Source organism: Eulemur rufifrons, chromosome 17 (genome assembly GCF_041146395.1).
Source record: "Eulemur rufifrons isolate Redbay chromosome 17, OSU_ERuf_1, whole genome shotgun sequence".
NCBI classification, from domain to species: domain Eukaryota; kingdom Metazoa; phylum Chordata; class Mammalia; order Primates; family Lemuridae; genus Eulemur; species Eulemur rufifrons.
In genome coordinates this window covers 22,392,639-22,417,816 of record NC_090999.1, presented here as the reverse complement: position 1 = coordinate 22,417,816, position 25,178 = coordinate 22,392,639, and the positions used below count along the sequence as shown (strand labels likewise).

Sequence of the window (25,178 nt, the reverse complement as noted above, 5' to 3'; positions counted from 1 at the left end):
TTTGTGCAAATCTACTCTATAAGAGATCCATGGTAGTTTTTGTTTGAAAAGGTATTCATTCAAATAGAAGTAAAAATGACACTAAAAAAAAAAAAAATGTTTATCCCGTAACTGACGAGCCAGCACTTAGCTCACATCCCCGTTTGAGGACAGGATATGCTGTAGACCTGCCCCCCCTCCACCCAGCTGCATCATGTTTGTTGTGAAACTATAAGGATAAATACCAATCACACAATTTGTTCTGGATGTGTGTGTATACATGTGGGGGACAGAGCAGGCTTGAAACTTCTGTGAATGAAAGTTTTTATTTTTACACCATGATCCAATTCAAGTTTTTCTTTTTTATTAATTGAATTTGAAAAATTTTTATTTTTCAACCACATTAAATTTACAAAAAAGTTCTCTCACATTACACTAAAGCATTCCTCAGGTTTTGTTTCCAGTGCTCATATATTTAATGAATAAAATCATTTTAATGGGTCTCTCTTTAATTAACTCCTTCAAATACACATTTCCTAAAAATCTGTCCAGGTCAAAAAGGTTGATCCTGCAGTTACCTATGTAGACTCTGCCAAGCTATTACAAGTTCAATATAAATTGATGTCTTCCAGAGTACAAGGTTAATGTAACGGTAACACGGTAACATAGCTCATCCGTTTCCACTAAGCCAATCTGGGCAAAATACTTTGTTAAAATTCTTCTTCTGCCTGTTTGCTGCGGCACTGCTTGAGCTGCTGCAGCCGCTCAATGGTTTCAGAAATGGTACGTTCCCCATGGACTTTATTATCTCTTGTGCGGATATTAACAGTGCCACTGTTTTTTTCTTTTTCACCAACAACTAAAACAAAAGACATAAAGCTTTGTTAGACTTAATCTAAAGATATGGAAGGATTCATATTGAACATCTGAATAGAAATGATCCTGGGACTCAAAAGCTACCCTGAAGCTTCTAACATATTAAAATGTATACAGGAGACCATGTGTAGTTGGGCAAATGATTTAAAAATCTATTCATTAAAAAAAAAATAGATAAAAACCACTTTCCAATACCTAAAACTACTGTGCTTATTGAGTCACTTAATCCAGCCAACTTAATAAAAACTTACTGTATAAAGAAATATAAGGTGAAAGGAGAAAACTTTCAGACAAACCTTTGAAGGTTTTTTTTTTCCCAAACCAAAATTTTCCTTTGTTATATAGTTGAAGAAACATAATAGTTTAAGAATCAGGATAGGAAGGAACTAAACAGATTCTTGACCACAATTCACTTAAGCTTGCCTCAGGATTTCAGTAGATTTCCCTAAGGTTTGGCAAATTTTCTTTGGTAAGTTTCTTTTCTTACCTAGGATGAAGTTATATTGTGCTAACTGTGCATTTCTGATCTTCTTATTCAATGTACAGCCTGGATCCAGATCAGTATCTGCCATGAATTTGGCATCGTGGAATTGTTGCCGTACCTATTTAAATAGAGATATAGAATTCATCAGATCTAAAATTAGGATTATATTTTGATTTTAAATGATTTCTTTCATTCAACATAGGATTTAGATAATCATGCAAGCATTAAAAAGGAATGCTAACAGATACACTGAAGCATGTATCTCTAATTTGTGACTTGGGTCTACATTAAAAAAATCAGGATAATCTATTTTGCTCGAGAGACAAATGTTTTAGAAAATCCTTAAAAATCAGAATTCAGGCAATCAACTAAATTCAATCAGCTTTTTTTTTTTTTTTTTGAGACAGAGTCTCACTTTGTTGCCCAGGCTAGAGTGAGTGCCGTGGCATCAGCCTAGCTCACAGCAATCTCAGACTCCTCGGCTTAAGCGATCCTACTGCCTCAGCCTCCCTAGTAGCTGGGACTACAGGCATGCGCCACTATGCCCGGCTAATTTTTCTATATATATTTTTAGTTGTCCGTATAATTTCTTTCTATTTTTAGTAGAGACGGGGTCTCGCTCTTGCTCAGGCTGGGAGCTCTCTTAAAACATACATTATAAAGGAAAGGAATCCTTTTGCAAACATATCTCAAGTTCCTGATACTGTTGCCAGAAAATAGTTTATCATCTTTCATATAACATCCAATGATGGATTTACAGTCTAATAGAGAATACATTATTTCTGATCCCACAGATAGGCTGCAAGTTGGTAACAGGGATCCATCCACTGCTGCCATTTATGTGTGCAATGGTTTTTATAATAAAATGTTGATAGCACAAACAATAGGTTAAAATCATCCCAACAGCTTCTTTTCTGTTCCTAAAAAATGGAATATAAATTGCCATATAAAATTGTCTTTTAATACTATGTATAATGACCTAATTAAACAGAATTATTTAAGAATAATTTAAATTAAACATCAGGTTTGAGAATAATTAAAAAAGCAATACATTAGATCAAATTTTAATTTAAAATTAGATTAAATAAACTAGATTAAATTTTCCATCCACCTGAAAACCAATTACCATTAATGTGACAAAAAGATCTAAATGAACCATTTCATTCCACTATCACTTCACATGAACCTCAGATGGCAGAAATGAAAAATACCATGTAATCAACACTTCAAAGAAATGGTCTTCAAGTGAATAAATATTAACTTCCAAGTATCAGAAAGTTTAACAGGTTCTCCTGGGCATTAATTAGTTCCTTAAATTTAAAATAAAATAATAAAGATTTAATAGTCTGAAAATAATTTAGAACAAATTAACAATGAGTGACTATGAAAAAATATATTTCTGCTCATAAACAATGTGCTTTGAGAGTTTGTCATTTTACATTCAAATCACCCCACATCTGGTTGAAAACAGTTATAGTGGCCAATAATGCAAAGAAAGGACAGGAAAGTTGGAAGCTGAAGTTCCTTCCTCATCTCTGCCATTGAGGCAGTATCCTTGGGTTCTAGCTTAAAGCCATAGGCAGTGACTAAACCTGTCCGCTTTTTGCAAACACAGAGGTTACAAAGTTTCTGCTAAGCAGAATCACTACCACAATTCCACCCGGAGCACTAAGGAGAAGGGTAGGAGTTTCTGGAAGTCTTGGTCAAATGCAGAATGAATTTTCCCATGAAAACATCTTAGGTAAGGTTCAAAGTGAAATAGTAACTATCAGTACTGCACTAAGTACCATGAGTAAAACTAACTTTCTTGGGTTGACCTAGGTACTCAATTATTTCTTTCAACTTTCTATGGAAAAATATTCCAAATAATTTAGAACACACTAATTTTTCAAATCCAAGTTATATGTAAACTTAGGAGTATTTGTGAATGCCAAAGTTTATTTCCTTGGGGAACATCTTTTTGAAACAATGTAAATTACCTTTATCTTTGACTGTATTGTACACAAGCCTTAGTTTAACTAATAGGTTTTTATGCCTTAATGATCATTAACCAATTAAACTGCTATGATTTTAAAAGTACACAAATTTCAGAAGGGTTCTTATAGAATTTAACAATTAGAGGGCCAGGATAAGTCTATACCTTCAACGGTAACTTTAAAGAATAAAACACCAGTTTTTTGGTTTCTCAATATGGGCCCCGTACGAGATGGGCAATTCTGCAACTGGGGAATGGTCCAATAATTGCAGTATTTAACATTTCTGGTCTCTAGTCATTAAGTATGAATAGTGGTGTCCTGTCTTTCCTTCCCCTCAAGTCAAAATAACCAACCTCCCTGCCTCCAAATGAAAACCTCACCACCACGTAATTCCAAATCCCACCCCACTCCCAGAGGGAGGGGAGAGGTCAGTACTGCTCCAGTTGAGAACCCAGTTAACTAATACAGACGTTTTTCCCACTGTGTGAGCTTTTATAATGCAAATAAATGCAATCAATTAACCATGGAACACTGACTCTCATCATTTATAAATAAAATTACTGTGTGCAGTAACAGAAATACATTACTTATTGGCTGATTTAATTTCCAATTACTTCCTAAAGACAGTTAAGACCTGAGTGCAATTTATTTAGATAATCTGAAAACATCATGGTTTTGATGTTACAGTATTGTTCATTGATCAACTTTTAATCATTTGAAACTCCTTAGTATGGAGTTACCACTATAGCAGAACAGATTATTCTAGCTTTTAAGGTGAAGTGTAAATGGCTATTTAAAAAAAAAATTTTTTTCAGCCAGCCAGCAGCTTATAATAAATTACTATACATTTGTTAGTGAGTGAGTTTTTGGCAGAAGAGCAAGACATTGGTCTGTTATGCAACTAACCTGAGAAAAAGTTTAAAATAGCTAAATAAATTTGCATTAAAAATGAAGCAAGCCGGGGCACGGTGGCTCATGCCTGTAATTCTAGCACTCTGGGAGGCCGAGGCGGGTGGACGGTTTGAGCTCAGGAGTTCGAGACCAGCCTGAGCAAGAGCAAGACCCCGTCTTTACTAAAAATAGAAAGAAATTAGCTGGACAACTAAAATATATACAAAAAATTAGCCGGGCATGGTGGCGCATGCCTGTAATCCCAGCTACTCAGGAGGCTGAGGCAGAAGGATCACTTGGGCCCAAGGGTTTGAGGTTGCTGTGAGCTAGGCTGACGCCACGGCACTCTAGTCTGGGGAACAGAGTGAGACTCTTATCTCAAAAAAATAAAAATCAAAAAAGGAAGCAAAATTACTCTTTGATAAAGAGCACCTTAAATTGTATCTTGCATTTGAATTTACATATCATACTGAGGTACTCGATATTTGCTAATTTAGTTTTTTAAAATACTAAACACTAAAACATACAAGTATATATAAAATATTACCTGAATATGTCTTCTGATCATGAAACAATATAGAAAAGCATTGAAGCGGTAATATCTATTCAGGCTTATCACAGATTGAAAACAGTATTTCTTGGTATCACAAGCTTGATTTACTAAGAATACAGGGCTTATAGGATTTGAAAAGGTTCAACAGATATTAAATTGAAAGAAAAATCATATCTAAAGATTACCTTTTGGGCATATTCATCACATGTTGGTCCAACTGGAACAACCATTACCTGGCGAGGGGACAGCCAGAAGGGCCTTTAAAAGAAAAAAAAATATTTAATGTGGATCTGGGAATATTCATTAAACAAGGATAGTACATTTCTTAGTCTACTCTTCAATATCTTTTTCTAAAAACATGTAAGAGCTACTTTTAAAACTTAGTTTTTTAAAAAATTATTCAATAAAAATTAAGGGAAGAAAATTCAGAAAAAAACTAACCCTAACACATAAAGAAAATCTATAACTATGATTTGCCTTGCTAAGCAGATAGCAAAGCAAACTGAGGACAGGGATTAGGCCACACACTTCAATACGTCACACAGCAAAACCCCATGTACTGGCTACGAGAGGGGTTAAACAAATTGTTAAATAGCTGCATGTGGTGATAAATTATTCAAGATTATTTTATTACTTATTCTTTGTTGGGGACATAGACAGTGCCTTCAGTTTATTCAAGGTCATTTTAGCAGCATTCAGCAAGTTGTAATTGATAATAACTGGTGATGGTACTTGGTAAAAACTAGAGTTTTTTACCTCTTACATAAAAAAAAAGTTGTTTTCTTATTTCATTGACCAGTACGAAAAATTCCCCTAATCTATGAACTAACTAATTTCAAATAAAACTGAAATGACAGCAATGTGTAAGATTAAACCAATTCACAATAATTTATAAAAGTTTTAAATCAATACAATTAATATGGCAGGCTCTACAAATGATTAATTTATAACCCTGTGCTGTGGGCCCAGACAAAACTGCTTAAAAAATAAAAGTCATTTTGTCATATTGGTTCATGTCTTGCCAATAAAAACTTAACCTTATAGAAATGAATCACAAAACGCTGATCAGTTTAGCATGTTTTTTAAAAAATTCGTGCCTTCTAAAAGATGCCAAAATACTTGCTTAGGGTGGTCAGCAAGGCTGAACAAAGTAAGTCAAAAGACAACTCATTTACTCAGTCAAAAACAGCAAAAGCCATATAAATCCCAAAACAAAGTTAAGTTACTTGAGAAACAATCAAAAGAACAAATACGCTTCTTATTCAGCAGTAACTCCTAATTAGAAAGTATTACATAACATTCAAATAAATCAAGTTCTGAAATTAAAATAATAATAGCACGGCTTATAACGAATATTCTTAATGCTAAAAAATTTGAGTTTAGATTGTGATTCCTTACTTTTTAGTGAACACTTGTCATTAATTAGAAGTGACCAACTGAAATCATTCTCCCTTTCTATCTCCTAACTAAATTGGATAGTAGACATTTCTTCTAGCTAATTTATACTGATCAGACAAAAACAATGACAAAAATTACCATTTGCCCCCATAGTTTTCAGTGAGGATAGCAATCATTCTTTCCACTGACCCCAAGATGGCTCGATGAACAATCACTGGCCTTTTCTTATCGTCACCATCATGGCTATAAAGAAAAAAAATTTGTTTTGCCTTATTATATATATTTTCCCTTATATGTCCCTGAAGAAGAATATTTAGGGCAGACACCAGAAACTCACCTTACAAAAGTCAGATTAAATCTGATGGGCAACTGAAAATCCAGCTGGATTGTTGCACACTGGTGGTACCGACCAATCGCATCTTTAATCTGTATGTCAATCTAAGAAGCAAAGCCTGGGTTATTATGAGATGTTGTTGATATTAAATCTCAGCTCATTAGTTAAATTAGGGCTGATTTTCCTTTTTTCTCTTTTTCAACTTATTTTAAAGTAATCTCTTCTACACCCACAAATGAAAATCACATTACCCAAATATACTTTGGTACTGACCTTTGGACCATAGAAAGCTCCATCTCCAGGGTTTAATTCCCACTTTTCACCAAATTCATTCAGACTGTTTTCAAGTTGCTAAGGATAAAGCAAAAGTAATTTATTTCTGTTCATCTGTAACTTCCCTTCTTCCAGTCTAATTTCAAACTAAAAATACCATAATTACTTTCATGGATCACTATTCTTTGCTTTATAATTTTGTCCACCTAAACACTCTTTCCACAAATCCCTTTTAAAGCTCAAAACCTGAAAAAAAAATTAAAACATTCAATCATTTCTGAAATACAAAATCATACAGAAAAAAACTAGCTTACTCAAGCCTAGGAACCATTTCCAATTTTCTTTTGCTTTTATCCATTTAAAGAGATTTGGCTTTCTTACATCTCAGAACAAGCCAATTTCAGTCAAACAGTATTCGAAGAATGCTGAAAAATACCACTTACTTTCTCAGCTTGATTCCATACTTCAATATCTCCAAGGAATTTTTCTGGGCGAGTAGAAAGGTTCAGTTTAAAAGAAAATCCAAATACGCTATATACAGTACGTAGAAAATCCAAACAACCTTTTATTTCATCCTCAATCTTTAAATTAAAAAAAAAAAGAAACAGTGGTTATTTTCTTTGACTTTCTTAACACTTCTTTCAAAGTATTTTATTCCACGGGGTCTCATACCTGCTCCATGGCACAGAATATGTGTGCATCATCCTGCTGGAATCTTCGTACCCGGGTGAGTCCTGTGAGTGCTCCGGACAGCTCGTTCCTATGAAGCACCCCAAAATCAGCTACCCGCAGAGGCAACTCTCGCCAGGATCTTGGCCGATGATCAAACATGAGGCTGAAGAAAAAAGAGAAGTAAAATCCACTGATACTTAATTTTATAAGAATAAAACTGCTTTTCTAATATTACATTTAATTTCATGAAAAGCTGTCAAAACGCCACTGATTCTACTTGCCATACAAATGACATTTCTCAAATTCTGGGCTTCATATAGTAACAGAAGCACTTGCATGAATAAAACAGCAAATTATAATAAAACCAACAGCAGCTAAGACAGAGTAAAAAATGTATTCCCATAAGCATGAGGTCAAATCCTTGTGCTCAACATCTCCATTAATTTGAGGACTGCCTTTAAGGGCTTCATATTAAAAGAAAAAAATCTTAGCTCTATACAAATCATTTTTAACATTGGAAATCAAAGTTAGATTTGCTCTCTTGTCAATCCCAAAGGTGCTTCAGTTTCCTTGTTAGTCTGAAGGTGCTTCAGAAACTGAAGAATTTCAGCCAGGCTTGGTGGCTCACTTGAGGCCAGGAGTTTGAGACCTGCCTGGGCAACATAGCTGGACTCTGTCTCTACTCCAGAGGCTGAGGAGGGAGGACTGCTTGAGCCCAGGAGTTTGAGGCTGCAGTGAGCTATGATCAGGCCACCGCACTCCAGTCTGGGTAACAGAGCATATCAAAAAAAAAAAAAAAAGAAAAAGAAAAATCTGGTAAACAAAGAATCAACTCATCTGGCTCCCTGACCTATAACCCAGCCTTTTCATGGAGATTCCTCTCTTACCTCCTCCACCCTATAGACCTGCGTCCTAGGAGCTGTGGACACTGAGCTACCTGTATCCGCCAAGTTGCCCTTTACCCAACATCCTGGGTAAGGATGGGAAGATCCTCAGGCAGGGAAGATTTTCCAAGGATGTTAATTCATCAGCAGTAGGTTGTGATAGAACAGGTTTTTTTTTCCTTTTTAAAAAATTTTTTTTGTACAGACAGGATCTCACTGCTATGTTGCCCAGGCTGGTCTCAAATTTATGGCCTCAAACATCCTCCTGCCTTGACCTCCCAAAGTGCTGGGATTGCAGGCATGAACCACCATACCCAGCCAGAACAGGATTCTTAAAACAAAAAAAAACAAACCTAGATAATTAACTACGTTCTATATCCATTCTCCCTGTTTTATATTCTGCCTTCTACACTGCTATAACCCCAGTGCCATTATTGAATGTCTAAAGATCTAACGAACTAATCAGGCATGGAAGATATTATAATACAATAATAATGTTACATTTAAATACTCTTCTGATTACATAATTTGTTTTTAACAAAAATTCTTTTAAAGGAGAGAAAGTAATCTAGGACTAATGATAGCATGTGAAAGAAAATCTTCAAAAGGAACTCAAAGCTGCTGAATACCAGTGTCCGGGGCAGTTCATGGGTTTAAGAGCAAACAGCTCCTTCTCCACCTCAAACGAGAACATGTTCTCGCTATAGTGCTGCCAGTGGCCTGAGGTCATCCAGAGTCGGCTGTTGTAGATGTTCGGGGTGATTACCTCCTGGAATCCTCTTTTCCTATATTCACTCTGACAGAAAACAAACAGAATACATAAGTAGGCAAATAAGTGCTCACATTTCTAGTGGGAGTAAAAACTTAAAGAGTTATTTTATACCGTCTAGTGAAGTTTGAGATGCATATACGCCATGACTCAGAAGTTCCATTACTAGGTATACACCAAATAGGAAGCTCTTGGCATATGTACATAAGGAGGCTTATAAAAACAATGCTACCGCAGCATGGTTAGTAATGTGGGACAATTACATATCAGTGACCATTAACACAGGAATGAGCCCACTGTGGTAGTTATGTAATGAAATAATATATGATAAGTGAAAATAATCTGGATTTCTAAGTATTAAAAAAAAAACAGTACAATCTCATACACAATGAGGCTTCATATATGTTAACCAGAAATGCATAAGCATATAAATAATTTGAGAGTACATATACATATGGGGTAAATGTAGATAACATGGACAAAAGGAATCCATGCCAACTTCAAAATAGTAGTTTCTTTTAGAAAAGGAGGGGTATGAATCAGAAAGGGGTCCTAAAGAAGGGCTTTTTAAAAACTGTACGTGTACTTTTTTTTATATCTTTAACAAAAAATGTGAGACAAACATATCCAAATGTAAATATTTGTTAAATCTGGGTGGTGAGCACATAAGATATTGTTTATGCTATTTTCTATAAACTCATACTTGCAACATTTCATAATTTACAAAAAAAAAAAAGCAATGTAAAAACTAACTTGTTTTTTTCAAAGAAAACACAAATGAACGGTCAAAGTCAAAGAGGGCACAGAGCTTCTATGTAAAGGACTACAGGTGCCACTTCAACCTCACCAGTTTCCCTCTGCAGTATCTACCCACGTATATGGACAAAATCACATATCAGAAAGTCCGTGAGACCCCAGACTTCTACCTTTATTTATTGTTTCATATATTTCTTCTCAAATACAGATTATCTTTCCTTTCAGCAGACCTATTTAATAAAATCATCCGATATCCTAAATCTTCAGAAGAAAATGAATATGGTTTACCCTAATGAATTCAATAAGCGTATTATAAATGTAGGCTCCCTTTGGCAGGAAAAAGCAACTTCCAGGGCTGAGTTCATGGAAGAAATACAGTTCTTGGTCCTGGGTAGAAAAAAAAAAAGCAAAAGAATGTTTATATATAGGTACATACCATCAACATAAACTGCAGTGTTCTTGAGTTCAGAATATGGTCATGATATCTCATATTTCAATTATGCCAATCCTAAATTAAAGAACCCATGTCAGTATTTCTGGTGTACAATTTAATGGTACAGAACAACAGCTGATTTACAACTTAGCACAAGTACATTCCCTATTACATTCCTCAATCCTGTCAAGCATGACTTGGAGCAAGGGACTCAATTCTCTTACTACCACTAAAATAGCTCTCAAGGTTTTTAATTCCTCAGAGCTCCAAGATCTTAGTGTTTTTTTAATTTTCTTTCTTTTTTTAATAGGAGGGGGAGGAAGGAGACTGGGAAAAAGACACTGGTAACAAAACAGATCATGGAGACGAAGTTGGCTGGCTTTGTGTGATGGTGGAAGAATCACATCCTCCTGCCTTCCTGTTCACCACCTCCCTCACCAGATACCCAAAGCTCTCAGGGAAGGGCCCGACAATCGCTGCTAGCTGGAATGCCAGGCAGTCAAGGGAGATGGCACTGGATACTGCCTCTAGCTCAAGCTTCATGATCTAACAGCCAAGGACCCTTGGCACAAAGAAAACCCTATTTTAACGGAGAATGTTATCAAACCTGACTTCCAGTTTAGAGGCCATTCAGGGGTAGAGAGATAATGGGTAAAGGAAATGACAGCACAGAATCCAATACTTGCTGTATTGCCATGGGCAAAAGCAAATTAAACTATCTGGGACTTTGTTTCCACATCTTTAAAATGGGTCAGTGAGACTAGACAGCTTCCAAAGTCTAGTTCTCCCAGCTCTATGAAGTTGTTATACTTCTCTTATAGAAAACTGTAGGTCACCAGCATTTGTTCTCAATAAAAGTAGTAGTTAAAATGCATTTTTGTGTGGTACTGAGCACACTTCAGAAAGATAATGTGGACAATTAGCATTTATAGCTCCTATGGGACACAGTACCATAGTTACTTGAAAGCTACAGCATTGCTTCAAAATGAAAATCCTAGTTAATACAGCTAAATTCCAAATGAAATTGAAGAAAACTCAGTCTAGGCACATCAGACTTTAACATACCCTCCCAATTTTCCTATGATCTCGGTTTTTAGCTTCCTCTTGAAACTTTTCCCATTCTTTCAGCATTTTAGGATCTGGGAATGAAATGCCATAAATTCTCTGGAGAGTCTCCATATCTGCTTTGCCTTCCCAGTATGTGGAGGAATTCTAGGGAGAGAAAAAAAAGGATTAACCATGAAACATTCAAATTTGTAAACATTGCACTTATTTTAACTCCCAATTGCTTTGAGGCCTAACTAGGGTGGGTCAGACTCATTCTGCAGCACAAAGTTGGCTGTTTTCTTCCCTCAAAAAATGTCCACCCATCAATACCCCTCAAACCACAATTCCATAAACATTACTCTGACACCAAAGGCATTTCTCACAAAATGATTAAGGAAAAATGGAAATCAGCCAACAAACAAATTTTGAAATGACTCAATTGCTATCCTGATTTAAAGTACATTTGTAATAATCACTATAAAATGTTTATGAACTAGTATAAAACTGGCAGGATTAGTTTTGTTAAAAAGTACAACTTGGGTAATATTAATTTAGACATATAAAGGGCAAAACCACATATTCCTACAGCAAAGTCTCAAAGTTTGTAGAGCCACGATGGCCCACCGGTGCTTGATTTTGTGACTTCCCCAAACCTCCATCCCTCTATGCCTGCTCTGGTGATGGTGAAATACTTTGAGATATAAAAGACTGATGACATATAGCACCCAGTTAGTAGACAGAATAAGAAAAAACATCATCCTTGCATATGCAAGAAAAAATAGAAAAGAGAAACCAATGGAAGTTTAAACACACAACTATATGAGACAAATACGTTTACACAGAGAGTCTTTAAAAGTACATTGCTTACTTTATGTATCTTTAAAGTCTTAATTTTGCCAGTGTGTCTGACGTGAGGACCCCGGCAGAGATCTATCAAGGGGCCACACCTAAAGATAAAATGAAAGAAATTTTAATAGAGACAAAATAACATACACACCAGATGCATTTAATGACATTTGATATTCTCACCTATAGACTGTGGTAGTTGGAGTATTCACTTTTTCATTCAATATCCGGCACTTGAACTTATTGTACTGAAAACAGAAAACATGATTTTTTTTTAAAAAAAACCTTCCTTTTACCTCTAAATACTATAGCTAAAATATAACTCAAAGTACTACTTATCAGAGCATTGTATAAATACAAATTATCAATATTTCATGTTTTAAAAACATTAACTTTTTCTAAAGGACAAACTATTAATAGTACACTAAACCCTAGTGATACAACTTAAAGCAACATTAATGAATAATATAAAAGTGGAGGTCATACATTATGGTTCAATATACCTTAAACATTTCCAGTAAAGTTTCTTTCTTAACTTCCAATCTTTCAAAAGCTTGTTTTTCTTTAATGATTTTCTTACATAAAGTCTCCAAAGAAGAGAAATCATTGCTGGACACACCCCTGAAGAAGAAAAAAGTATAATCTTTTTCCATTCTAATCACACCATGGCTTAAAGAAATGTTTATTTGGAATATTTTAAGGGTTTTAATGTAAAAAAAATTAGATCTTTGCATCATATATTAGAATTTTAAACCAAACATTTTTCTAAGTTATTTTTATATTTTGTATCTTCAGTGGCTTCTACCTTGGTCATCATGGAGACCTTTCCCATTAATGACCCCTTAACTTTAACCAGGTTTAAAGGAGAGGAGTGGACCAGTTTCATTTGATTGCATAACATACCTTGGTGCTCTACCTCCATCAAGCTAGAGCAGAGATCTCATTAAAGCCTCTATTACTTCAAGTAAATTGCAACATTTCAATTTTTGATAATGGGACTACTTGGTGACTATGAAGAATGAGCTCTATATCATTCTTCCTTTATTGAGAGATCTTTAAAAATAACTTATGGACCTACAGTCATTCAGACTTTATTTTTCTTCATCTAGTTACATAACATACCCTTCTTCAAGGTACATGTCATAATAGAATCCATTTTCTATTGGTGGACCATAACATAAACATCCACCGTAGACTCTTTCCATGGCTTCACCCATTATGTGAGCACTTGAGTGCCAATACACCTGAAAATTTAAAGAAAAATGGGATGGTTTGCATCTTGGCATATAAGTTGTAAATTATTGTGGTTGCCTGAAACTAGACAGATAAAATTATAAATAAACTCAATATATAAAAATCTAAATTTACAAATCTATAAACTACAGTGTGATTTTATCCACAGCCAAAGTAATTTAAAAGGCTTCTAATTACTAAATTGTATTTATATCTTAGAAATCATCCAGTTTAGTTGTTTTCAAGCTAATTATATTCAATCCAGCATCATTAATTAAATGGGATGGATTTTGTTCCCTGAAAACAATTGCTACTCACAACTTAACTGTCTTATTGACTGCCATGGCCCAGGTTCTTCGAGTCCATATGCCCATAGCCTCATGTCCCAGATACCATGACACACAGTTGGCTATGGAACATGACTTAAAAATTAGAGTTTTCCCTTAATCAGCCCCAAACAACTAAGGTAGTACAACTTGACCCCACAACACAATGATAAAACACAGAGACAATGAAATCAATAGCGGTACTTCATTTCATTCAGATCAGTCAGAATATATCCAAAGCAACGTTCTAAGATTTATTATTAAGATACCAAAGTGATATTAAAATATTCTCATCAACAACTTATGGACTTCAGAATATACTTGAAAACCACTGATCTACATCATTAAAACAAAATACTTTATTTTCCCTTTATATGGTAATACAGTCATAAAGAAATAAGAAAAATTTGTCATCAAATGCAGGTTGATTTTTATAGTTCTGTCCAGCAGATTTGCACTCTTGAGAAAAAATATGGAAATAAACTGTCCAATAAGGGGAGTACTTTTAAATAATGTTCAAATTTATCTGTTAAATATATGCAACTTGCTGAAGTGCTCATTGAGAGTGTAGAAAACAATTTTTACTTGCTTAATCAATTTTTAATAAAATTCCCAAAACATTTTCCCCATTGAAGTATCTAGTAGTGAATACAAATTTATTCAACTTTACCTCTTAATTTTCTAAGACGAGCACTTTTATTATGTTGTCTAAACAAAGAACACAACAGAAGATTTCAAATATGACAAGACATCAATAAATTTTAGCCACACAGTGGCAGTAATAAGCTGGAAAAGATTGCAAATGTGCATCTTCATCCTAAAATTCAGTGACTACTAAATAAAACCTTACTGCTTGAGCCTCCTCATCCTCGAACTTGAGAAGCTCCAAGGTACAATCATCCTCCAGGGGGCGGTCCAGGTCCCAAACAACTTCATTCACTTTAGCAATAACGGTATTGTCAGCCAAGCCTTGACTTAAAAAAATATACAGAAATATATAAAAACAGAAGACTCTAAATAATCTCTTGTAGCACAACACTCACTCTAAGAACAGGAAAATAAACATTATATTATATACTAGTACTATATATCCTTTTTATATAGATGCATCTATATCTTTCCAAAATAAAATGGAAAAAGCAACAAAATCCAAAAAATGTACCTAAGAATGTAACTTATTATTTGACATTTAATGCTTCTTATTTAAACAGACACAGCAACTCTGATAAATAAGCAAAATCAATTTACAGTGCTTTGATTAATCTTTTAATTTCTCCAAATCAATTTTCTACAATGCCAAGATATTTAAAACCTAAAATGGAAAAAAAAAAAAAGGCCCTAGTAAATAACCTCTCTGCTCCTCCTCCGGCTTACAATGTATACCAGAGCCGTTCTTTGAGAAGCAATGCTAACCTCAGAATAAATGCCTAAGATGGCAGTATTAATAACATATATAGTGGTAAGTGAAGGACTATTTAATAAAACTATTTTTGTAATATGGTTAAAAATATTACTTAGTCCCCCAGTACACAGTATAAAACATGAAGTATCACCAAGGGATGAAGTGTCGGACCTCACAAGTGTAAAAGCCACAGGAGTTCTAAGGAGGGGAAAGCAGCAGAGGTCAGAGCAGTTTGAAAGGTTTTGAGGTTAAAGAAATAAAGGTTGGAGGATCAAAAGTTTGGACAGGAAGGAAAGAGGAAACGGCATTTCAGATGACCAATGTAGCTTATACCTAATTCCACAAGCAATTTGATATGGGGTAGTTTTCCAGGATTCCGCATCGACCTGTTTACCATCAGGCAACGTGACTTTAATTGGCCTGGAATCTTTTTCCGCCTTTTCTGCTAGAATGGAATCATGTTCTGCTTTTAGTATATTATACATCTCGAGACGTGTGTAAATATATTCAGGCCAAGGATTCAACTGCAAGACAAAAAATGAGGAAACAATCAGTAAATACTTGCTTCCCTTTTTAGAAAAGGGAAAGAAATAATTAAAATAGATGATACACAAACCCACTATTACTTCAACATGTTAAATGGGCTGCCAAAATCAGCAGGCACTACTTGAATCTGGTCCTCAATGAACGTTTGAAAAAGGAATTAAATATCCTCTTCTCATAATTTTTATTTTAAGAAATTTTTAAAGAACTAGAAAGTATAAATAACATAATAAATACCTGGGCTGCTAAAATGCTGAATTGACAACAATACCATTTTGCTATTATTTACACCAAGTGGTTTTATTTTTCTTTTAAGATGCCCTCTTCAGATCTTTTCTAACTAAATGATCTTACAAATAGAGCTATAAATATTCCATTTTGTTTCAATTTTCTTCAGATGATGGTCTGGTCAGCCTATTATCTCTACTCACAACTACAAATTCATTTGACTTACGGACTCCCATTCAAGTAAACCATTTGCTGAATTCAAAGAAGCCATGATCACCTTCTTTCCTGGAGTATTTAATCAGCAAATAAACAAAATAGCACCATAGCACCATACTACTTTTATAGTAGATAACATGAACCAAAACATTTTGTATAAAACACGCACTCAGGTTCCCAAAAGTTTGGAACGGAAAGAAAAAAAGAGATTAATCAAAGATCTGACTTCCTCTACTGTCAGAGACTCTATGAAACATTTTAAAAAGCAGTTAGTGAATCTGTGGTCACAAAATAAACTACTAACATCTACAGCATTTACAATCTTCAAATAACATGAATACTGATAGTGTGAAAAGGAGATGGCTTAATTTTACCATGAACTTCTATCTGCATATGGATGTAAATCAATCAGCCATAACATGATTTATTCAAAATGCTTTAACCCGTGTTTAATATTTTTTCTTTTAAGAGACACCCTCACTCTGTCACCCAGGGTGGAGTGCAGTGGTCCAATTATAGCTCACTCCAGCCTGGAAGCTTGAGCTTTTGGGCTTAAGCAATGCTCTTAACTCTGCCTCCCAAAGTGCTAGGATTATGGGTGTGAGCCACCATGCTTGGCCGCCAACACTTGTTCAATTTTGATGATGCTATCCAAAATTCTATATATATTAACATAACACACTTAATCTGAAAGAAGTACAAACTAGTATCTAATCCTGAGAAACTGACTTCAGATAATAGAAAACAAAAATCAGCCATACTATATAGATTCACTGTCTGGCCAGCTTAGGAATGGTGGTTTCTGGTGGTTATGGGTCATGATTATCCACACATTTCCTTAAATATCATAGCAAAAAAAAAGAATAGGCACAACATTAAAAAAGTACATATTTGTATTTTCAACCTGTTCAAACATAACTTCTTTTTTTCAAATTTTATTTATTTTTTAATTTTCTTTTTTAGAGATAGGGTCTTAATATGCTGTCCAGGCTGGCCTTGAACTCCTGGGTTCAAATGATCCTCCTACCTCAGCCTCCCAAGTACCTGGGGCTAGAGGCATAAGTCACCATGCTCAACCAAATACAACTTCTTAGAAAACAGTAAGTTTCCAATGTGAAGTAGTTCTTTTATTTTTTTTCCTCCTTATACAAAATTTCCTTCCCATTTCAATCATGTCTTTTGAAATGGAAGTCCCTAATATCTTTACAATTTCTTCCTATAGCAGTCCTTCCCTTTCTTTAGTCATTTACTTGCTCTTTGGGAACTTTTCATCAAAATTTCACAGGGTTCCACAACCTTCAATGGTGAGGAACCAATGAATTAACTAAAAGCTCAGAGCCTGTCACTCTACAGTCAATGTGAACATCTCAGCCCAAAGCACATTACCTGATTCTATCCATTCTAAAGCACTGGTACAGTCCTACCCACCTGCACAATCCTCTATATCCTACTACAGTTTATCATCATAGCCACTTGGCACTTCCTAGTCAGAAGAACTTAGTGTCAAAACTTATTCAATATTCATTAAGCAGATACTCCCTGTGTCTGGCTCTGAGATTACAGAGATGAATAAGATCTGCACATGGCGCTTGGAGGGGAACAAGACAGGTAGATAAATGACGGGAGCACAGAGGAGGAGACAAAGTCTTGGATACTTCGCCGTACTCTCTTTTTTCCCAGACTGATCATTAAACATACATAATCACATGTCCCACTCAAAATTCTCTGTTCAGAAAAGTCCTCTAATTGCATTCTTTGTTTCCCATTTCCAGGCTAATTCTCAAACTGTGACAGAACATCATGTACAATTACATTGAAAGTATAAAAAAAAATTAGGGAACACATGTATTTTTCCATTTACTTGCAAATTAAAAAATTCACAATCAACAATTTCCCTCACAATTATAGGGGGGTAAAATGGGCAAAAGATTGACCACACATAAGAGAATTGGTTAGGCAGGGCTCCAAGCAATACTATACTTGATCATCTTTAAGCTTCCCTAAGTAAATGGAAACACCATGTTATTTAGTAACTTGTAGCATTCATAAAAACGGCTCTTTAAAGTCAGTTTATTGTGCTACTTCTAAAAAGCCTATTCCTTTGTGATTTTTCCTTCTGGTAGTTTTCAAAAGAGTCTCCAATAAAATAGCTGCAATGACTAAAGCAAAAAGTGAAGCACAGTTTATAGCAGGTCAACTTCAAAAATAGAGTAGAAAGACAAGCTTAACTACCTCCTAGAGCAAAACACCCAGGAAGTTGATTCTGGGCTGGCTTTTAATGGGTCAGTTGCCAGCCTAGGGAACTGAAAGCATTTCTCTAGACTTGAGAGGCCCTTAGGGAACTTGTCCTGGCTTAAAACCAAACCCCAGAGGCAGGTCCTGATGGAAACAGTGAGAAGGAGTTCAAGGAACTGAGCTTTCTTTGGTTTCTGTTGTATTCAGACACTCAAAACACCCCGTCTCTATAACTTAACATCTCATTTAATGAAATGATCAGAGAGTAGGCATCCAATCTGACAACTGAATATTCACCACAGTTCCCTTCTCTCCAACTTTTGTTCTTTGATTTTTATATTCAACCCCACAATCAGATCATCTTGCAATCATACTCCACTTGCTTTCTTTTGCAATAACAAATAACTGCAAATCTTTTTTACCCCTCAGACTATTCTTTCCTAATTCTTTCTGATTTTTCCATCTAGCACCATCTTACAAACCCACGTACACCATTAGAATCCTTACACACAGGGTAAGTCTGAGACAGTTCCTTGTCACTGGCCATCCTTTATACCAGAGCCCTCTAAGACGATAACCTTTACCTCTGCTCGACCTCCATCTCCAGATGCTTCTTTGCTTTTCTTCTTGCCTCCTTCCTTTCGCTTCTCCTCACCAGCACTGACCTAAATAAACAAAAAAGAAATGAAGGTTTTATATTTTAATATTATTTGACACCATTTTACCATGATGGCCCCAGAACAGTTTTGAAGATGTTATTCTAGCATCTGTTCATCCATGTAACCAAAAACCAATTGTACCCCCTAAATCCATCGAAATTAAAAAAAAAAAAAAAAAAAACCCCACGAAATCTGATTTTGAAAGATTGGCACTGGCAAAGACAAGTTAACAAATGACAATAAAAACAAATCCTCAAAAAGCAGAGAGGAGTTACTGACTCAATTTTCACTTACTTTATTTCAACTATTCTCAAGACTCTTGCTTCAGGTTTACTTGGACCATATAATAAATATATAGCCATAAAGAAGCATGCAACTTATTCAGTAAGAGTATTGCCAGAGGGGGGAAAAAAAAACTAAACACAATATTTATCTATCCATTCCACAAGTATTACCAAAAGTCTATGTGCTCACAGTATTTTGTTAAACCCTGTGGAACAAGCAAACCTAAGACACGATCCCTGTGCAAACAGTCTCTCCTGGAAAACTAAGGGCATATATGTGTGAGAAACTCCTGGAGGAGAAAAGACAGCAACAGCAGCCCTATGATTAGATATCAAATAAGCTAGGACCACAGAAAGTGTTAGGGCTTTAAAGGACTTTAACGGATGGAAAGGATTTCAACTGGCTGGATTTTGAGAATGAAGGAAACGTACACATAAGCTTGTTGTCAGAAATGCTAAAAATAAAAAGAGAGAAAGAAAATTACTAAACTAAGCTGACTAAAGTAAAAGGATTGTTTCAAGAAGCGATGCAAGTTAAGACAGACTAGGTCTCAGACAGAAAAAAAAGCACTTAAATAGTTACCATAAGGAATGTGGACTTCAATTAGAAGCAAGTGACATCATTGAAAGTTTTAAAGTAGTAAGTCCTATATTGGGGATTTATTTATAACAGTTTTGTATGTTTGTGATCTTTGATTTTTTAAAACATTCTTAATAAGATATAATTTATATACCATATGATTTACCCATATACAGTACACAATCCAATGGTTTTCAGTATATTCACAATTGTGTAACTATCACTACAATTTTAGGGCATTTTCATTATCCCCCCAAAGAAACCTTATACCTATTAGCAGTCACTCTGTCTTCCCCTCATCCCTGAGACCCTGGCAACCACTACTCTAGTTTCTGTCTCTTTGGATTTACCTATTCTGGGCATTTCATATAAATGGAATCATACACCATGTCCTCTTTTGTGATTGGCTTCTTTCAATTAGCATAATCATTTTAAGATCATCATGTGGTAACATGTATCAGTACTTCATTCCTTTCTTTAGCCAAATAATATTCCATTGTTTATCCATCTATCAATTGATGGACATTTTGATTATTGTCTTTTAAATCTTATAAAACATGTTACTTTTATAATTTAAAAAAATAAACTAAATTTAAAAATATGACTAATTTTATGCTAAGCTAAAACTTCCCCCACTCCAGGAGTCTGGATTTAATCAACTCTTAAGGTTCATTTATAATCAACAGATGAATTATGAACATAACTTAGGTCCATTCTAATCAAGTGAGGTACTAACCAACAGGGTTACAGGATTCCCTACCTGCCTTTGCTATACTGTAGAATCGGTGTAACTAATCAAGAGTACCCAGCAAGAAGGATAAAAATTGTAGGTCTGTCTGTGCAGGTTTAAAACGGAAAGAGAATTAAGTAAGTTTACATTTCTGATAACACATTTTTGGTTTTGATGACATGATATTTGCCAAGTGAAGAGGAGTAGTGAAAAAGAGGAAGAGAATTAACAAAAGGGTTTTCTGTGTTCTAAATACATTTCCATTTTACAAATGAGAATACTGGCTCAAAGAAGGTAAATAACTTGCCCATGCTTATACAGCTAGTAAGTAGTAGAGCTGGGACATTAAAACAGGTCCCTCTGGAACCCTACTGCCTCTTTACTGTAACAACTGGGAAGAGAGTGGGCAACTGTTCTCTATTTCTGAGTTTATGTTATGTATTTACATAAAAGCAATCTAAAATTACCATTCTCAGGGATGTTTAAGAGTTGACAGAAAAGTATACACAGAGTGTAATATAAGTAAATTCAATCCAAGACTGACAGCTGAGATAGGTATGTCCTGGAATTCCAACAGTCTGATGGACGATATATCCCTGACTCACTCAGGCTGGCGTCAGGGTTATGAGTACCGGCTACAGAATACATGGTTTGAGCAAGTTACTTACTGTTGCTAGGCCTTACCTCATCTATACAATGGGAATAAAAAAACCCAGTTCATAGAGTTACTATGAGGACTGAGTTAATGCAAGTAATGTATTAATACAGTTGTCAGACCCATATTAGCACTCAGTAAATATTAACTATTGTGTAATTATTACAAGAAGCAGAAATCATATATTCGTTAGCCACACATCACTTCCAACAAACAATGCATAGTAGAATATTTATGGACATGCAAGTTGTTGATCATAGCCTACCAAGGAAAAAAAAATTAAATAATATTTTTACTTGAAAAAAAAGATGGAAAAAAGTCTATATATAGACACCATTTATCATCTTAAGTTAAATTTACATAGCTTAGAATGTACACAGATACAATTGACCCAGCTGTGCCTTTTCACTGTCTTTCCTACATTTACCCCAGGAGCCCTGCCCTGCCTGGTTTACCTGGTGAACTCATTCTTCCAAACTCAATTCGAGAGCCCTCCCAGAGTTAGGAGCTTCTTCCTCTGTAATCCCATACGGTTGATCACACAGCACTATGACTGTTTTCCTGTCTCTTACAGGTTGTGAGCCCCTTAAAGTCAGGGGCTGAGTCCTATGCATCCTCCTAACCGCATGGCACAGCTCAGTGCTGGGCAGAACGAATACTTAAAACGTGACAGCGTGAAAGTGACCTGGGAGATGTTCCTAAGCAATGGATGACACCAAAGAGAAAGTTCAAAGGCGAAATGATTAGCATGCATGACTGTGATAAGGCACGCCCCAGAAAGGGAAAGGGTATAACTTCTCTGGAATTTGTCAGGTAGGGTCATCAGGCCTCCACCATTTATGTATAAACCACCCAAACTTGGGCAAGTTGGATCAGATTTCGGAGTTTCCAGTTTTCCCCTCCTTAAACCGGAGCTCTTTAACCCCCAGGGTCTCAGGATGGATTAGGTAAATAAAGCTCTGCCATGATCTCCCCCGCCTGAAGTGAGCCAAAAACACAAGTCTGGAAGTCCCAAGCTAATATCCTGATTCTGTCTCAGCTTCCAATGGGTGGCTCTGGGCAAGTCACTCATTCACGGTCTCAGTTTCCTCATCTGCAAAAAGAAGATAGACTCGAAGATTGAACTGCAAGCCCCATCCTACTTTATGAATGGGTGACTCCTGCCCAAAGGGGGCTCTGATTTGTCTGGGAGCTCCACCGGCCCCCGGGTTGCCCCGCCTCAAGCGGCCCGGGCCCCCTGCTTCCCGCCCCGTCGCGCAGCGTCGGCACCCAGGAAAGCCCAGGCCGGCCTCCGGGTCCCACCAGTGAGCTCACCGGCTTCTCCACGTTTTCCATCTTCCCTGAAGGACTGCTGGCCTTCTCCTCAAACATTGGCGAGCCCCGAAGAGAAAACAAAAGCCGAAAGCAACAGCCCGATGAGACGAGCAAACAAGCCGGTCAGAGGTAGTCTAGGGAGCCCAGGGAAGGTGCGCGTGCGCCGGCGGTCCCTGAATGGACCAGCTGATGCAATCTGATGGTGTCCAAACCCCGCCCCCAAGCTGCCGGCGGAACGGGCAGCCAATTGACAGTGGAGAAGGCGGGCCCTTCCTTCTCTAAACCAATGGGAAAGTTTATTGAGTGACGGAGCTCTTCCAGGAAATCAGGGCGCGGTGAGGCGGCAACAACTGACGCTACACCCTTACTCTACGCCTAGGGCGATTGGACCTTTCCCAGAACAAGAAGTCCTCAATGCGCGTGCGCATTTCTTCCCGGCTGACTTTACGCCGCGTAGGCAAGGACCTTTCCAGCCACCGTAGAAAGCGAGCGTTTTGATCTAAGCTTCCGGGAAGAGTTCGGCGAGGTGGATTCCATCTGTGGCGCTGGGACGAGTCCCGGTTTCCTGCGGCTTTGCAGCCACTGACCTGGTATGACTGTCGAGGTCTGGGCACTCCCCGGTTCCCAGGTCCCCGGTCTGTAGCGATGGATCGAGCCTTATTGGCAATCCAGGCTTCCCAAGACTCGAGCCATGGTGATGGGGACGAAAGTTTCCTCGAACATTCTTCGGTACCTGCCACCGCCAATCTATAATGCATTAAGGAGCGTTCCCATAGAGTCCCCGAAAACAATAAAATTTTTATTTTAAAATTAGAGAAATAACCACGATGACGCCCTGGGTTCTCACGCATAGGAGTCAATATTTGGAATCAAATGGGCCATATTCATATATTTTACTAGCCAACTGGTAATAAATGAATGTTGAGACAAAACTTGCTTTAAAAAGTACCTCCTTAAAAGAAAGAAGTCAAAACCCCTTTACTAACTAGATCTAGAAGAAGGTTTATAATAGGAGTAGATTAGTAGTAGCACTGGGTGAATGTTCTCTGGAAAGTTTCAGGAGTTATATACAATTTAATAGGCTTAAGTAGACCAATCTAATATCCCACATTTAAATTAGAGGATTAACAGGATCTAGTCTTACCTTCTAATGAAGAACAATTTAATTATGCTCATTAGACATCTTTGCATGAATTGTATCTTAATTTTAAATGAAGATAATGAGGACCAGAGAGATCAAGATTACTAAATTTGCTAGAGGCAGAACAATATAGGCTAACAATGAAAGATTGTTCTAACTCCTATGCAACGTGGTTTCTGGCAGCTTCTCTCGCTCTCTTTTTTTTTTTTTTTACAATTTCTGAAACATTTATATTAGTAAGATTCACCCATACAAATATACAGAAGGTTTAGCATCATTTCTTACTTGCCAATGCTTCCCATGTAATTTAACATATCAAATAAATATAATTAGTTTAACCTCTCTCTTTTACAAGGTGAGAAAATAAATCCTTTGCTATTTACCAGGGGCACTCTGGAAAATCTTAAGTTAGTTCTAGGTCAGAAAGACTTCATTTAGAATTTGATTTGGGAAAATTTATCAAAAATGTCAAAAGGTTTGAACACTTCATTAAATAGGGCCATAGATCACTATGAGACAACAGTTATCTATTAACTAAAGTGACAATAAAAGATTTTTAAAGACAAATACAGAAAATTACATAACTGTGAACAAAACTTAAGCTATTTTTTAAAATTTCAGGGTATTACGGGCGTACAAGCATTTTGGTTAAATTGCTTTTATAGCGTTTGAGTCAAAGTTATATAAGTGTGCTCGTCCCCCAGATAGTGCAGATAGTGTGCATTGTACTCGTTAGATGTGAAATTTACCCCCCCCCTTGATTTCTGATGCAGCTTCTCTTAACCCTTTGTTCTCTTTCAACCTCAGAAGCAGTCTTCATCTAAGGACCGCAAAAAGAAAAAGCAGAAGGCTTTTCCAAGAGGTGACTGGTGTAGGAACATAGGAGAAGGAAGCTGTTGTGAGTTGCTAGTGTGGGACCCTCTCAGAGAGGTATGCCAATGGCACAGTGCCTTCTGGTGTGAGGAAGGCATTCTTCCATCTTGTGTGCATTTAGAGCTAAACAAAAAGATCCTGGGAGCCTCCAACGGATCTCAGATCTGGAGCACAATCCACTGTTATAAAACTTTTATCTATTCACCAACAAAAAACCTGTTGATTCTCACTGTTAAAATTTATGCCCACTACCCTGCATACTTTACAGGACAGTGGCTCTCAACAGCTGTCTTGAGAAGTGGACCAAAATCATCTGTGAGATATACCAAAATAATGTTACAAATAATAGGAGATTGTACATAATCCACTTTAAGAAATATGAATTAGAGAAGATTCAAGATTATTCCTATGATAACCTGTAATAACTCTCTGTGAATTTGAATCCTGACTTAGAAGTGAATTATTCCAGTTTGTTTAGAGACCTTGCTTCCCCTACAACAGTATTTATATGTTGTACAAATACTGTTGTATTTGTAATAAGATTTCAGTGGGTCTTAGATATTGTTGTGATGTAATAACATCTACCAT

General features: G+C 36.3%; 1 protein-coding gene across 1 annotated transcript; it reads right to left on the bottom strand.

Moving 5' to 3' along the window:
* Positions 1-350: 350 nt before the first annotated feature.
* TARS1 (threonyl-tRNA synthetase 1) lies at positions 351-22,739 on the bottom strand. Its single transcript, XM_069491923.1, has 19 exons — positions 22,577-22,739; positions 18,939-19,019; positions 15,466-15,656; positions 14,581-14,704; positions 13,294-13,415; positions 12,675-12,792; positions 12,355-12,419; positions 12,194-12,272; positions 11,344-11,490; positions 10,134-10,232; positions 8,950-9,116; positions 7,437-7,599; positions 7,208-7,345; positions 6,765-6,842; positions 6,495-6,595; positions 6,296-6,400; positions 4,945-5,017; positions 1,343-1,457; positions 351-838 (listed from the first exon to the last, which is right to left on the bottom strand). The coding sequence occupies exons 1-19, from the start codon at positions 22,631-22,633 to the stop codon at positions 690-692; spliced, it is 2,172 nt and encodes a 723-aa protein (XP_069348024.1). The 5' UTR covers positions 22,634-22,739; the 3' UTR covers positions 351-689.
* Positions 22,740-25,178: the final 2,439 nt, after the last annotated feature.

Coding starts and splice junctions, on each gene's coding strand:
- TARS1 (XM_069491923.1), bottom strand. CDS start 22,633: ATGTTTGAGGAGAAGGCCAGCAGTCCTTCAGGGAAGATGGAAAACGTG. Junction 15,657..18,938: donor GAGATGGAGGTCGAGCAGAG/GTAAAGGTTATC, acceptor TTTGTCTTGCAG/TTGAATCCTTGGCCTGAATA. Junction 5,018..6,295: donor GAAAACTATGGGGGCAAATG/GTAATTTTTGTC, acceptor TTTCTTTTAAAG/GCCCTTCTGGCTGTCCCCTC.